General features: G+C 35.9%; 1 protein-coding gene across 1 annotated transcript; it reads left to right on the forward strand.

Annotated features, from left to right (window-relative positions):
* The first annotated feature begins 5407 nt into the window (after window positions 1-5407).
* Window positions 5408-15732, forward strand: RCVRN (recoverin). Its single transcript, XM_074312076.1, has 3 exons — window positions 5408-5871; window positions 9974-10085; window positions 15166-15732. The coding sequence occupies exons 1-3, from the start codon at window positions 5491-5493 to the stop codon at window positions 15270-15272; spliced, it is 600 nt and encodes a 199-aa protein (XP_074168177.1). The 5' UTR covers window positions 5408-5490; the 3' UTR covers window positions 15273-15732.
* Window positions 15733-15950: the final 218 nt, after the last annotated feature.

Consider the following 15950-nt stretch of genomic DNA (forward strand, 5'->3'; position numbering starts at 1 on the left):
CAGGAAGTAATCCAATATAGGTTAAACATGTGCAGTTCTTCTAAATATATTTCCATATTTATCATGCTGCACAAGAAAAATCAGATTCAAAAAAGGAAAAAAAAAGCAAGCAAATAACAACAAAGGTGAAAATATTAGTTTGTGATCTACATTTAGTGCCTACAGTCTTCTCTCTGGATGCAGATGGCTCTCTTCATCACAAGTCTATTGGAATTGGCCTGAATCACTTCTTTGAAAAAGAGCTAAGTCTATCAGAGTTGATCATCACATAAACTTCTTGTTGCTGTATACAAGTTCTTTTGGTTCTGCTCATTTCACTTAGCAGCATTTCATGTCTGTCCAGGACTTTCTGAAATCATCCTGCTGATCCTCTCTTATACATCAATAATATTCAGATACATTCATTCATATACCATAACTTATTCAGCCATTCTCCAACTGATGGACATGCATTGTTTCCAATTTCTAGCCACAACAAAAAGGGTGGCCACAAACATTTTTACACATATAGGTCCTTTTCCCTTTTTTTATGATGTCTTTGGGATACAGACCTAGTAGACACATTGCTGGACCAAAGGGTAAGCACTATTTGATAGCCCTTCATTTTAGCCCAGAATTCTTTACCAATCTTTAACTGAATTTTGGTATAAATCTTCTGATTTGCTGCCACCAGTTGGAGAAGAAAAGTGCTGGGATAAGGGTGGAAGTGACAAAATCTAAAAATTAATGTTCTCCCAAAAGAAAGAAAGAGCTGGTCACCTAGACCTTTACTACAACTTCCCTTAATCTTTTTGGGATAATAGTTTCAAGATTAGAGAAAAATACAAATTATTAGACCTATCCTGGGGCTACAGGATAAAAAGAGAGAAAAATCTCAAAAAAGTTAGAGAACTCTCACAGTCTGAGATAGAGTACAGGAATTAGAAGGAACTTTAGAAATTACCTAATTCAACCTCCTTATTTTGAGGAAGAAACTGAGGCCCAGATAGTTTTAAATAAAATGCTCAAGGTCATGAAAGTAAGTAGCTCATGTGTTTTAGATTAGGTGGGTATTGAGATCCCTTCCAACTCTAAAATTGGAAAATTCTGTAAATGGCAGAGCCAGAATTTGAACCTTCATTCTCTGACTACAAATTCATTCTTCTTTCCACTACATCATACATAATTTCCCTATTTGTTCAAGATCATAAACCAATAAAAAGCAGAATGAAAGCAGAATGAAGTTTTAAATGGAAATCTTTAAACTATACCATGGGAGTCTTCTATCTTCCCAGTCACTTCCTCTTTGAACACTTGATCAGAGAAAGGGCAAAGTAGTTGAGTGTTTCAGGAGAACCATGTTCTTGCTGAAAAGAACATTACACTTGTTGAAATGCCACTTTGAGTTCCTTTGCTACTTTTGCATCTGTGGCATTCTGGAGTTCTTAAAATGAGATGGTTGATCCAAGTATTGCTTTAAATCCTATTATCCTATTAAAAAAATTATTCACTTCTTCCCTTGGGTAGACCCTGTGACAACTAGAAATTTTCAAGTAGAGGTAGAATTGTTATTTAGTTAAGGATTAGACTGGATGATCTCTGAAGTCTCATCAGTCCATTTCTGTGGCCATATTTGTCACCAGAAGGAGTTTTATTCCAGTAGGAAAATCAATAAATCAAAAACAAAAATCATTGAATGGCTACTATAAGCAAAGATCTGTGAAAATAAGGGGACACAATATATAAGAAGGTTCAAGTTCAAGACAGGTAAAAAGGTCAAGGACTCCTAAGGATACAGCCACAAATCAAGTAGCAATGTAATTTCTTTAGTACCATCAGCTTTGATGAAACCATATTTATTTGGTTTATTTGTGTTATTTATATTTATTTGATTTTAGAGTAAAAAAAAAATTCATTTTTGGCTCTTCAATAACTGTGACTGCTGAAAAGATGATACAGCTCCTATAGAGGGAGATGTCTGCTAGAATGTTGCCTGAAAAGGTCAGACTGGATGAAGAGCCAGTGGTTTAAGGATCTTTGCTATCCCTAAACAGTTATCCACAAGATAATTGGTTATCTCTATTGGGATCTAAATGAATATGGATTTAAAGGTGATAGTCATGAATTGTCTGCCTTGTGTCCCATTCTCCATTTCTATGACTTACAGAATCACAAAATATTTCTTGGACCCTAAGGTTCAGTCATATAAAGTCATGTGTTCCCTGTAAAGTTACTAGCTAAAGTCTTGGGACCACCTATCCTGTCTCTCTGTACAGCACTCCCTACCCAGCTCAGTGAATCAACTTCTGACAGTGCTGCTGAGGGGCTGAGCCTTTAATGGAATTAAAAACAAATAGTGGCTTTAGGCTGTGGTTATACAAACCTGGGGACAATTAGCTATTGGACTTAGGTCCACAGGATTTTGGTAAGATAATGATTGTTTTCCCCCATTTTAGCACATAAGGCAAAATTCCAAATAGCCCATTAACCGTGTGAGTCACATGTGCTCACCAAAGGAAGAAGCCATCTCCTTGCCCCTTCAGTCCCTGATATGTAGATATTATATTGTTACAGAAGTTCTATGCTTGTTAGTTTTATCCTTAGCAGAAAATGGAAGCAATGTTATACTTTGTGCTCCCTAGTTTTACAAAATTAAAATATTTCAAGTTTCCTCTACAATCTATTCTCCACATATCTGTCAAAATGATTTTCTAAAGCAGAATTCCAACCCTCTATGTCATTCCCCTGCTTGATACTCTCCTGGTTCCCTATTATTCCTAGGGTTTAATTCAAATTTCTCTGTATGGCATTTAAAGACTTTCACAACTAACTCCATCCTTACACATTAGTCTACCTCACACACTCTTGGATTCAGCCTAACTGACCTCCTTGCTATTCCTCATAGAGGACACTCAATCTCTCCAGTCTCTGCCTTTGTCCAAGCTGTCTCCCCTATCTTTAATGGACTTCCTCCAGAATTCTGATTTTTTTTAGAATTCCTGGTTTCCTTCAAAGTTTAACTCAAACTCCCCTTATTGTATGAGGCTTTTCCTCATTTCTCCAGATACTAGTGCTCTCACCACCCACCAAAAAAACCCCTCATATTGTGTGTAAGTGTGTTTTTATTATATAACTATATTTGTGTGTATGTGTGTATATATATGTTTTGTTTTGTTTTTTATACAGCCCCTCTTTTCCTTTAGGAAGTTAACTAACTATTAAAAACCCTTACTAGGGAAGAATCTTTTAAGAAAAAGTAATTACCATTCATTTCAATGTTACAACTTTTCCTAAACACCCAAATCCAATACCATCTGATAATCAATGTCTGTTAATTAAGCCTTTAATATAAAAAGTCTTACAGCAGTGAAAGAACACTTCCTTCATCCCTCACCTCTTACCCCCCCATTTCCTACTGTCATATCACACACACACACACACACACACACACACACACACACACACACACACACACTTACCAAACAAGCAGTGCAAATGATATTACTCACCAAGAAGGGCAGTTTTATACAATCTATAGAAAGACAAGAAAAAAAAGAACACTTAGGGGAGAGTCACTTTAACATTTTTTTTTCATTTTAGGGGGCCTGAGACATGAAATTACTAGTACTATAAAATAGTAAGTCATCATTACTCTGACAGAACTTAACACAATAGGCACTAGCTCTGCAACCTCGAAAGTGACTTTATGGTGGCTCTTAGTTTGTGAGGTTAAACTCTTCCTGCAGTCAAAAGAAAAATCAGTCCTCAAAAAGGCCAAGAAAGCCTGGTCATTTGAAATAGGAATATTAAATTTTAAATTAAATTCTACATAAAGTCAGATTTTCACATCTCCACCGGGTAAATCTACATGCACATATTGCACATATTGTCTCTTTCCATATAATCCTTCATGGGTAGCTGCTGTTTAATTTTTTTTTTTTTGTCTTTGTAACCTTAGCACATAAAACAATGTCTGGCACATAATAGATGTTTGATAAATGCTTTGTTGATTGCTTTATTGACTGATAAGATTGATCAACAAGAGTGTTACTGGGCATAGTAGTACATACCAAAAATAAATACCTGCAACTAAGGAGGTTAAAACTAATGGATCATTTAATCTTAGGAGCTCTGAGCTGGAACATGGCTCAAGCCAATTGATAGAGTCTCATCACTAAGGCTATTATGATATGGTAGGCCCCTACAAGTGGAAGTAGCCATCACATTGCCTGTAAGAAAAAGGAAGAACTGGCCCAGGTCAGGAATGGAACTTTGGAGGGAATCAGCAATGGAGTCAGCCATAAGTAGTCACTTTACTTCTACCCTGAATAACACACTATCAAAAAAAGGTCTAGACAAAATTGTAATCCTTGGGGAAGCCTAAGCTCCACTTTGCTCAATTTTATTCTCTTCTAATATCAAAAATACTTCTCATAGCAGAATTCTTGTGCTGCATCCTTTCTTGCCTCATCTCTGACTTTATCCCTTTGCTGGCTAAAAAGTGACTAATATCAGACATTTATAATTCATTGTGAAACCTCTTCTGTAGCATTGCATGATTTCATCAAAGATGAAAAACTTTTAAAATAGAATTTTGGGCAGCACTCAGCAAGGGTACATGTGGAAGATGCTGCCTAAAGACCCATTCTAGCATCCTGAATTAATTATCTTTGCCCACTCTAAAGCAGAAGAATCCATGACCTGATTCTGACTTTTCCTCTCTAAGTGTAATGTTGGTAAAGGCCCTTCACCTTTTTGACCCTCAATTTTCTCAAAAATAAAATGAGGCGGATTGGTCCAGGTGAAGAATAGCAAGTATAAGAAAATTATTTGCTGCATTAATAATGAGTTTATAGAAGGAGTTTATGGTCAAAAAATAAGGAGATGTCAGTGTATATGAGGCTTTCAGAGAGTCTGTTAAAGGAACAAACAAAGAAGTAAAGCTAGGAAGAAATGACAAGAGACTACAATGTAAGGGAGAGAAGAACAAGGAAATACTGCACTCAAGCCAGTCATTCCTCTTTCCATCAATTTTGATCCCCACACTATATAGTTTGATGGCCCCAGACATCGGGGACTATGAGAGTCTTGAAAGAAATACATAGTTTACGTATGTCCTCATGGATCCTCCAGGATAATATAAGGATGTTACTAATGCATCAAATGGTAAGTTTTTTATACATTGTCCCAAAAGGGAAACTACTTTTGCAAAGCTCTTTTTTTCTTCTCTTAAAATAAGAATTAACCTTGACATTCTGAACTCCTAAGAATGTGGGAGAAGGGATAAAACTCAGAGGATACCATTTCTTAGACAAAAGACTGTTCACATTAGTACCTAGGGCAGAGAAGTGACTATCAGATTAGTAAGGAGCATAAATCTCTCTAATCTCCAAAGGCTTTGTCTTAGTGTGAAAACCCTGGACCTTGTGTCAAATCAGCCACAGTACAGAGAAAGAAGGCTAGCAATCACTTAGCATTTACTACTTGCCTGGTACCTAACCTCACTCACCCATGGGAAACAGCAAAAGTGGTTCCCTGTCTAAAGAGATCTTGGAGGAGCTGCAGCTGAATACCAAATACAAAGAGGAGGAATTATGTGCCTGGTACCAGTCCTTCCTGAAGGAGTGCCCCAGTGGCAGGATAACCAAACAGGAGTTTGAAAGCATCTACTCCAAATTTTTTCCAGATGCAGACCCGAAGACATATGCCCAGCATGTGTTCCGCAGTTTCGACACAAACAGTGATGGAACCCTGGACTTTAAGGAATATATCATTGCACTCCACATGACCACAACTGGCAAAACCAACCAGAAACTGGAGTGGGCGTTTTCTCTCTACGACATAGATGGCAATGGTGCCATCAGCAAAAATGAAGTGCTTGAGATCGTCATGGTATAGTTTATCTTCTTTCCCATCATTGGTTGGCTGGAATCCAGTGAAGCCAATTACATAGAATCACAGAACTTTGACCTTATGGAGCTGGAGCTGGAAGGGACCTTAGTGACCATCCAACCCTTTCTTTTACAGAAAAGTAAATAAGTTTAGAGAGCAAAAGGGAACTTGGTTGGAGCTAGTTAGTTGCAGAACAGGAACTAAAAACTAGGTCTCCTGATTTCTAGGTCTCAGTGTTTTTCAATCCAGGAAACCCAGATCCTTGATTAAGGATATAAACTAGACAGGGTCTAGGTGGGTTTGTTTGATAAATATATGCTTTCTCCCTGTGATCATTATGAATTGATTTAAATGTTATTCTTTATTTTTGTTTCTCAAACTAATTAGGCCAGAGAACTATTTTGAGTTTGATACATTATTGATTACATAATTCATGAATGTTAATCTAGAATTTGGAATACTATCCAAAATGAAGGGTTAAATAAAAGAAGAGAAAATTAAGCTTTCTTCTATAACTCCAAATTGCTATTGTTCAGTATGCCAAACCCTTAGTGATCTCATTTTGTTTGTTTTTTTCTTGGCAAAGATACAGGACTGGTTTGCTATTTCTTTTTTCATCTCCTTTTACAGATGAGGAAATTGAGGCAAATGTTAAATGACTTGCCTAGGGTCTCATAGATAGTAAGTTATCTGAGGTCAGATTTGAAGTCAATAAGGTGAATCTTCTTGACTTCAGGCCTGGCACTCTATCCCCTGCACCCCTGCATCACCTAGCTACCTGATGAAAGCTATCATAAATAATTTTGCCATATAAACTTTCATATTTAATATTTTAGAAGGAAAAGTTTTGCCAGGAGATAAACTTTCTCATATAATTTCCATCCATGTAGCATGCAGAATACAGAAAGAATGGTATTTCTAATATATTAGACACAACCATGTAATAGGTATGTTTCCTATGATCTTAGAAGAGAAAGTCCCTGATAAAAAGGAAGGATCTGGGTATTTCCTAATATTTGGATACACTTTCTTCAAAATTGAAAATAATATAAATTCAAATTTTATAAATCACAATGAGTTTTAAATAAATACTATGTGCAAAATGCATAGAACGCCAAATACTATGCTACACAACTCAGATTCCAATCTTAGTTTTCCTACTTAAAAATCAACAGTGTGACTTTTTCTACAGTAAGTTGTAACAGAGTGGGAATTGGAGAATAGTTGATCTAGATGGCCTAAGATTTCTTTCAGCTCTGATGTTATATATAAACATCAAAGACAGTCTTTTATAACTATGGTATCTGCAGCATTTATATTTCCCATTTTTAACTTCTTTGTGTACTTTATCTTTTAATTTTTTCTTCCTCAGTTTCCTATTCTATTAAATAAGGGAGTTGAAGTAGGTGATCTTTAAGGTCCCTTCTAAATCTAAATCTATGCTCCCAGAATCTCTCCCCCTTTCCTTTCACCACTGTGATTGGCTTTTCATAAAGGTTTTGTATTATAATTCTAAGTATGAAGGAAGAAGTGGGTTTGAAGGGGGAGAGCAAAGGGTAATTATTGGGGAAGAGGAGGGAGAAATGTGATAGTATATTATTTTTTCCAATTACATATAAAGATAGTTTTCAACATTCATTTTTGTAAGGTTTTGAGTTCCAAATTTTTCTCTCCACTCCTTCTTTTCCCCCCTCCACAATATAACAAGCAATCTGATATAGGTTATATAGTGCTGATTGTTTATTTTAAAATTATACATGCTTCTAAATACATGTATTTACATTTTAGTGGCACTAGAAAATCAATAAACACAAATTTTCCATAGATAATATATACATACAGTTTCAATTTGATCTTAATTTGAAAAATTATTTTTAATCATGCACACAGAAAGCTTTTCTTGAATATTTTGATGAATACATGTTCATAGGATCACTATATCCTGGAATGGCTGTGGTTGACTTGTGTACTCCTAGGGGAAACATGGAGAGGGTCACATTTTCATATTGGTTGTGGGAAAGGAACCAAAGATAGTTGAATACTTAGCCAGACATTAATCAAGTCCTTAAAGTTCTAGGGATGCCTTTTTAGGAGTAAAGGCTTCTTTGAGGGGATTTGGGCAATGGGGCACTGAAAAAAAGATGGAAGGAGATAAAAAAAGACCTAAAGTGGAGTGTTACTTAGTGTTACTTTTTAAAGTTGTAGAATATTAGAAATATGTAATAGTACAATAGAAAGAGGACTGGCCTGAACTAGATATTCTTTATTTCACATACAGGAAATACAGAGCTACTTATTGGACTTAGGGAACATGAATCAGGTTCTCTCATATTTCTTGGGTTCAGGAAAGAATTTAGTAATATTCAAAATTTCTCTATTAATACAATATAATTAGCAGTGCTATGCTCCATTGGCAGGCTGGAGTAGAGAGTGAGGGACAAGGGACAAGATCCTTGTATCCTATTCTTTTCTCCAAGCCAGGAAGTTTAACCAGTGTGTACCAAGAGCCAAAAGAGAAGTGGAACATATTTGGTTTTATATCCTTGAATTGGGGGGTAGGGGAGGCTGGAAGAGCATATGCAAGCCTTTAGTCTGACCCAAGAATAAAGTTAAGGCAGGCTTAAAAGGACAAGCTATAACTCAGTGCTGATCTGATATACACATTCCAAGTCCAGATTATTCATGATGTAACCACTCCAGTCTAGATTTTCCTGGTTGAATAAAGATATTCTGGAATTCTTCTAAAGTTCATAGAAAAATTGAATGAAAAAGATAAAAGACATTTTACATAGGAAGCAAATGAGGCCCAAAGAGATTCCACTTAGTAAACACATTGTGCTCATTGTTACATTTTTTCAAAGGGTTAAGGGACAATGTAGGGGAGAGAAGAACAGGGAAATCCTGTACTCAAGCCAGTCATTCCTCTTTCCCCCAATTTTGATCCCCACACTATGTAGTTCGATGGCCCCAGACATTGAAGATAGTGTGGTATAGTAACAAGAACATTTGATTTAGAGCTAGAGAGCTTGGTTCAAATCCCAACCCTATTCCTTAATATGTGTATGACCTTGGACAAATTATTTAACCTCTTAATTCTTCTCCTCTATAAAATGAGAGTCTGTAAAAATCTTTGGAGGCATCTAGGTGGATCAGTATTGGGTATTGGGATGGTATTGGGCCTGAAAAAATTTAGCCTCAGACACTCATAACTGTTTGACCTTGGGTTTACTAGTTTGCCTTACTTGAGTTTGCTACTCATTGGAGAAAAAAGGACAAACCTTTCCAATACCTTTTCTAAGGAAATCCTATACATGGTCATAAAGAGTCAGATACAACTAAACTACAAAAAGTTTCTAGACTGTTTTCAGTCTAAATGCTATGATACTGTGGATAACAACTACATTGGTCTAAAGTCAGTCCTCTTTATCACCTCAGGCTGAACCTGATCACACCAGAAGTGACTGGTTTGGGATTAATATTTTTAAATGCTCTGTAGTACACTACAGCCAAGTTTGTTTGGCAAGCCTTCTATGCTGGTAAGGGCCAAATTGTTCTTCCTACACATGGGCTTTTTAGAATGGAATCTGAGATTACACATGTCTTAAACACCTAAACATCCACTCTGTATTCTTATTTTTTATTTGCATTATGACTAGAACCTGATGGAATTTCCACTTGATTGGGTGAAATTGTATTGAGAATTTTTAGGAACTTAATCTAGTTCTGCATTTGAAAAGTTGTCTTTCATTTCTTTTAATTTTAGGACCTTCCTGCACCACTTAGAAAGCCATACAGTGTCTGAGCTAAAAGAGACATTGGAAATTATCTAAACCAATCTTCGTATTTTACAGAGGAGAAAATCGAGGCCAGAAAAAATGATTTGTCTTATACTACAAAGGAAGTTATTGACTAAACCAGGACTAGGACCCAGATTGGACTTGAAGTATGGGGTTCCTCAATTCCCATACAATCATTTTTAAAGCCATCTTTTGGTCATGAATCCTGTGGTTCTTCATGAGAAAAGTTGTGACAAATGGGTTAATTCTTGTAGATTTGAATGACTTTAACTTCCATTTCTGCTTCCCTGTGTCATTTTGTATAGGCCATTTTCAAAATGATCCATCCTGATGACCTGAAGCATCTTCCAGATGATGAAAATACTCCTGAAAAAAGATCTGAGAAGATCTGGTCCTTCTTTGGAAAGAAAGATGATGGTGAGAACAATTTTTCTACTAGCTTTTCCTTTTTCTAATTCTCTATATGATCACAACAGGATTTGTTAGAAGAAAAAGGCTGGCTCATTCTATTGAAACAGCTTTATATAATAGTATGGGAAGGAAACAGAAGTCATTTTTAGAGCTACGAATAGAAACAATGAAATCCTAAAGTGCTATGATCATAGAGACATGTAGCCCAAGATTGCATTTTTTCATTTAAATGTTGAAGACAGCAGGGTATAGTAACTTGGATTGACTGAGAGGAGAGCTTGTCTGAATTAGGAAGAAGTCTTCTTTATAGAATCTTTTTAAGTAATTCAGATTTGTTACTTTCTTTTTTCTATTATATTTATTTTTAATACACATTGCTTTATGAATCATGGTGGGAGAGAAAAATCAGAGCAAAAGGGAAAAAAACATGGAAGAGGTTTTAAAAAACCAAAATAAGAAAAATAAATGAACATAGTATATGTTGATTTACATTCAGTCTCCTTTGTTCTTTTTCTGGATGTAGATAGCATTTTCTGTCCAAAGTCTATCGGATTGCTTTGGATCACTGAAACACTGAGAATAACCAACTCTTTCATAGTTGATCATCACACATTCTTGCTGTTATTGTGTACAATGTATTCCTGGTTCTGCTTGTTTCACTCAGCATCAGTCCATGTAAATTTTTCCAGGCTTCTCTATAATCAATTTGTTCATTACTTTTATAGAATAATAATGTTCCATTATCTTCATATACCACAACTTATTCAGCTATTCCCCAATTGATGGGTATCCACTCATTTTCCAATTCTTTGCTACCATAAAAAGAGCTGCTATAAACATTTTTGCACATGTGGGTCCTTTTCTCTCCAATATGATTTCCTTGGGATACAGACCCAGTAATGGCACTACTGGGTTAAAGGGTATGCATAGTTTTATAGCCCTTTGGGCATAGTTTCAAATCATTCTCCAGAATGATTAGATCACATCACAACTCTTCCTACAATATATTAGTGTCCTAGTTTTTCCATATTTTTATTTCAGAATTATTACTTTCAAATCATCTAACAAAATATTGTTGGATTTGAAGTCTATCTTTTGTATTAGAGAAGAATCATTTATCACATATTCACACCAAGGTTGGCATGGAATGTCTAACATTAAGAGAATGTCTAACATTTTCTTAAATTTGTTGAAAAGATTTAAATTTGTCTATTTGTTTGCTTATTCTGTTAATCTTCAAATTCTTATTTTCATAGCCCGAGTAAGGGTTAGTTTTAAGCCTAGCACAAGGATTAATTGTCATGAATTTCAGATAAATGGAATCTAAATAAATGAGGTTTTGTTGTGATGAGATGCTATTTAGAGAAGTTATTAGAGTTGGTCCACCTACTTCTCCCAAACTACTCTACTTTTTTTTTTAAACTTACATTCTAAAAGAGAGGGGGCAGTTAGATGGCTCAGTAGATAGCACACCAATCCTGGAGTCAGGAGGGCTTGAGTTCAAATCCAGTCTCAGATATTAAACACTAGCTATGTAACCTTGGGCAAGTTACTTAATCCTAATTGCCTCTCAAAAAAACCCAAACATTCTGAAAGAGAAAATAACATTGAAGCATCCTAGTTGATCCTATAACAAAATGTAAAGGTACATCATCTCTGTCACTACCATCACCATTACCACTAACTATTCTACCACCACCACAATTAGTCATCCATCACCATCATCATCACTAAAACCACTATCACTACCCACCACCATCATAACTATCACTACCATCATCAACATGATCACCTACTCACTGTTACTACCACCACCATTACCACCAACTTCACCTATACAACTAGCCATCCATTACCATCACCAAAATCTCATTATTAGTCACCATCATCCATCACAAACATCACCACTCACCACAATCATCACTAATCACTCACTACCATCGTCAGCATAATCACCCACCACTATTATCCCCATCAGTATCATGACCACTACTACCCATCATAACCATCACTATCACACCCCAGCACTGTCATCACTGTAACCATCATCATCACTACCATATCTTTACTTTTGCTGCTACCATCATCATAATAGCCATCACCACTACTTTTCATTTCTCTTTTGCTCCCATGAGCTCAATGCATTCAAATTACTTCCTTGTCCTCATGGTTTCTACTATGGCACTTCAATCCTGGACAGTGTCTCAGACTCCAAACAAACTAAGACATCTTCCTCCTAGCAAAATGTACTTGTCTTTCTTTTAAGATTCATCTGAAAAAATAAATCCCAACTAGTATAAAGTCACTGGAATGAAAGGTTACAGTTTGCAACATGATAAATGGATTAATTTGGTTTTCCTCTGAGATAAAATAAGCAGAGTGTAAAGAAAGAGTCTTCTGGAGTTAATGTTGTAACCCAAAGAAAAGATTCTAATAGTAGACCCAAAAAGCAGTGTTATTATATAGATGGAAATTTAAGCACAGCTAGACTTAGAGATAACTAAAATATCAGAGGTAGGACATTAGAAATTATATTATGGGTTCCTGCTTCATGATTCAGTGGAAGATGTGGATCCAAAGGAGGTAGGTTTAATCTTCACTTTGTCAACTGTGTGACTTCAAGCAAGCCTTTTAACTTTCCTGAACCTCATTTTCCTTACTGCAAGATGAGGAGAATGGACCTAAATGACTTCTAAAGTCCCATTTAACTTTAAATTACATGGCATTCTTCTTCAAAGTTAATAGATGCTTTTTAGTTGAGCTGGATTTAACTGGAACTTTTCACAATATGATATTGGCTAAAAGTTTCATTTTTAAATCTATGATTCTAATTTTACAGTTAAAAAAACTGATGTCCAAGTAATTTGCCCAAAGCCAAGTAGCTATTAAACAGCATAGCTGGGACTTGAATCTATTTATTCTGTCTTCCTTTATAAAGATCATAACCAGCTTTCATTTTAACCCAAGTTAGTGGTACAATTGTAAATGTTTAACAACCAACTCTCCATCTAAAAAAAATATGTGCATGATAAATTTTAAAGTTTAATTGACATTTAAAACATTTTCACTAAAACTTTCTTAAATCTAGATAATGAACAAAACAATAAACCAAGCCCTCAGTTAATAGCTGGATTAAGGACTAATTTTTAGCCCAGTACAAGCCCTGATTTGTAGCATTTGCAGATTTTTAATTTAATAACTTAATAATCTTGAGCCAGTGTGAGCTGGCTTCAGCACATATTTGGGCTAAAAACCACCTAGCAGGTTCACAGCACAACCAGACTGATGAAAATCCTCCTGTTTAATAGAATATATTTGGAGAAAATCAGTATGATACAAATAACCCATAGGTAAAGTCAAGGAATAGGGCAGGATAGGAATGACAAGGAAGAAACTCTACAGGACTAAGTTCCCTGTTTCTCTCTTAAGAAAGACTGGTTCCACATTGGAATTTAGGAGAAACTGTTTTATGGAAATGAAAGATAATAAGATGGCAGAGTGAAGCACACCCAAAAACAAGGACAAAAAAAAAAAAAAAGAAAAGAAAAAAAAAAAGGACCTTCCAACATAGTTCATTCCATTTTTGGATAGTGTTAATTGTTAAGAAGTTTTTCCTGACATTGAACCTAAATTGAACTCTTTACAATTCCCATCATTGTTTCCTGGTTCAGCATTCAGCTTTCTCCATAGAACAGCCTTCCAAATATTTCTCAAGGCAAAATATCTCCAGTCCCTTTAACAGGTTTTCAAATAGTACAGACTCAAAGTTTTTCAACACCCTTTTGGTCTTTTTCTGGACATTCTTTAACTTACCAATGTATTCTGTGGTTCTCATAACTGTAATTCCCAAAACAATTTTTCAGGTGAAGTCTGATCAGAGCAGAGTATGGAAGAGTCATCTTCTTATTCCTCTTATTCCATTATGAAAAACAAAGCCTCATTTAATGTAGCCCAAGATGGGATTTACTTTTTGATTATCCTTGTGTGGTACTCTTCTCAAGCTTATTACTTGCTAAAGCTTTCACCGTTTTTTGTTTTTTGTTTTTGTTTTTTTTTTTTAAAACAAAAACTGCTCTCTTAATCACATTCCTTCCCCCCTGTAAAGACAATTTTGGACCCAGCATTTGTGCTTTTTAAATTTCTTCTTTCTTTGAATCAGTCCCATGGTCTAGTCTGTCAAGATTTTTTTACATTAAAGCTATACTCTGGTAAATTAATAAACATTTATTTAGCGCCTACTAGGTAAGCAGAGGTTAAATGATTTGCTCAGATTTGTGGGGCTAGTAAGTGACTGAGACTAGATTTGAACTCAGGTCTTCCTGCCATCAGCCCAGCTCTCTACCCACTGAGCCATCTAAGCTGCCTCCTTGGGCAAATCACTTAAATTGTACTTGTCTTTCCTCAACTAAAATCGGGATAATAAAACCATCTGCCTCATGGTTTGTTGTGAAGATCAAGGTAGATAATATTTGTAAAATTCTTTAGCTTCTATGTATATGATTATTCCTTTTCCCCCCTTATCAGAGGGCAAGTGCAGTATAAAGAAAAATAAATAAATAAATAAACACTGGATTTGCAATCAGGAAACCTAGCTGCCCCATCTCAACATTGGTTCTAAGATCTTTGAGGACAGAGACCATATTTATATCCTCCTTGTACACATTAGTTACTCAATAAAGATAGAATGAATAACCAGGGCAAGGAGGAGTATACATGCCCTATAAGGTTAGATAGGAAAAGTCAAGAGTTCAAGAAATCAGGGATCTGACTCAATAAGAATGACAGAAGTAAGCAGATGATGCTGAAAATGTGTTCCCAAGACTATCTGCGGGGGTATACATTCAATTCATTTTATAAGCTTCCCTTATAGAATTTTCCCTTTTATAAAAAGGGAAATTATGCCCTGCATAATTAATCAATTTGCTGTAAACATTAAATGAGATGCTATCTCTAAAATGTACTATAACTATATTCCCCTAACTATAACCCACATATCAATCTGAGTTATTATTATCCATCCCAGAGACAATCCAGAGCTAAGGCTCCAGAGAGCTAAGACTGACTGTGTTGTTTCTTTTTCCCACAGATAAACTTACAGAAAAAGAATTTATTGAAGGAACACTGGCTAATAAGGAAATTCTTCGACTGATCCAGTATGAGCCACAAAAAGTGAAGGAGAGGCTTAAAGAATAAAAATCCCTGATGCCAATTCTGGAGCCACACTGCCCTCCCCCATCTCACCCATTGCTACTCCAGTTTCATAATTCCCCTCAAAGAAATTCAGAAAAAATCTTCCTGTATCCTCATCCTCCTTTTTGGACCATCAGGTTCAGAGGTGAAGTCACCTCACCTGGACTGAGTACCACCTTATCTTGCTTGCTGAATCAGGCATCTTTAGTAAATGGCAAATTCCTCTCCTGGTTTCTCCACCTTTCTTGCCCCAACCCCAACCCGTACCCCTTAGGCTTCTCAGTGATAATCCCAGTATTAAGACATAGTGCTCAGAAAGGCATGAAGGTCACCCTTCCGTAATCTCCTTTGAGTCTACAGTGTCAGCATGTTCCAATAAATGTGAGAGATGATGGGAATCTAGCTGGGCAAAGTCTGATGGTGACTTGGAAATAAAAAAGATTTCTGGATGTAAGACTTAAAATGACCAAGGACTCTGAGTTTTGGGACACAGGCACTTAAGATAAATAGGTTTCTGAGACAAACAATTCATAAAAAGAAGTTTTACTGTTTTCATACTATTCCTTTCTTTATCACTAATGCCATGGGTTAGAACTGCCTGATCTTTCTTACCACCCCACTACACATATTAGGTGTAGGAAACATATTAAGGTCTTCCCCAAGCAATTTTAGCTATGTTCC

This window comes from Sminthopsis crassicaudata, chromosome 4 (genome assembly GCF_048593235.1).
Source record: "Sminthopsis crassicaudata isolate SCR6 chromosome 4, ASM4859323v1, whole genome shotgun sequence".
NCBI lineage: Eukaryota > Metazoa > Chordata > Mammalia > Dasyuromorphia > Dasyuridae > Sminthopsis > Sminthopsis crassicaudata.

Excerpts from the sequence above, each read along its gene's own strand:
- RCVRN (XM_074312076.1), top strand. The coding sequence starts at position 5,491 with ATGGGAAACAGCAAAAGTGGTTCCCTGTCTAAAGAGATCTTGGAGGAG. Across the intron at positions 5,872-9,973 it reads AAGTGCTTGAGATCGTCATG|GCCATTTTCAAAATGATCCA; the intron begins GTATAGTTTATC and ends CATTTTGTATAG. Across the intron at positions 10,086-15,165 it reads CTTTGGAAAGAAAGATGATG|ATAAACTTACAGAAAAAGAA; the intron begins GTGAGAACAATT and ends TTTTTCCCACAG.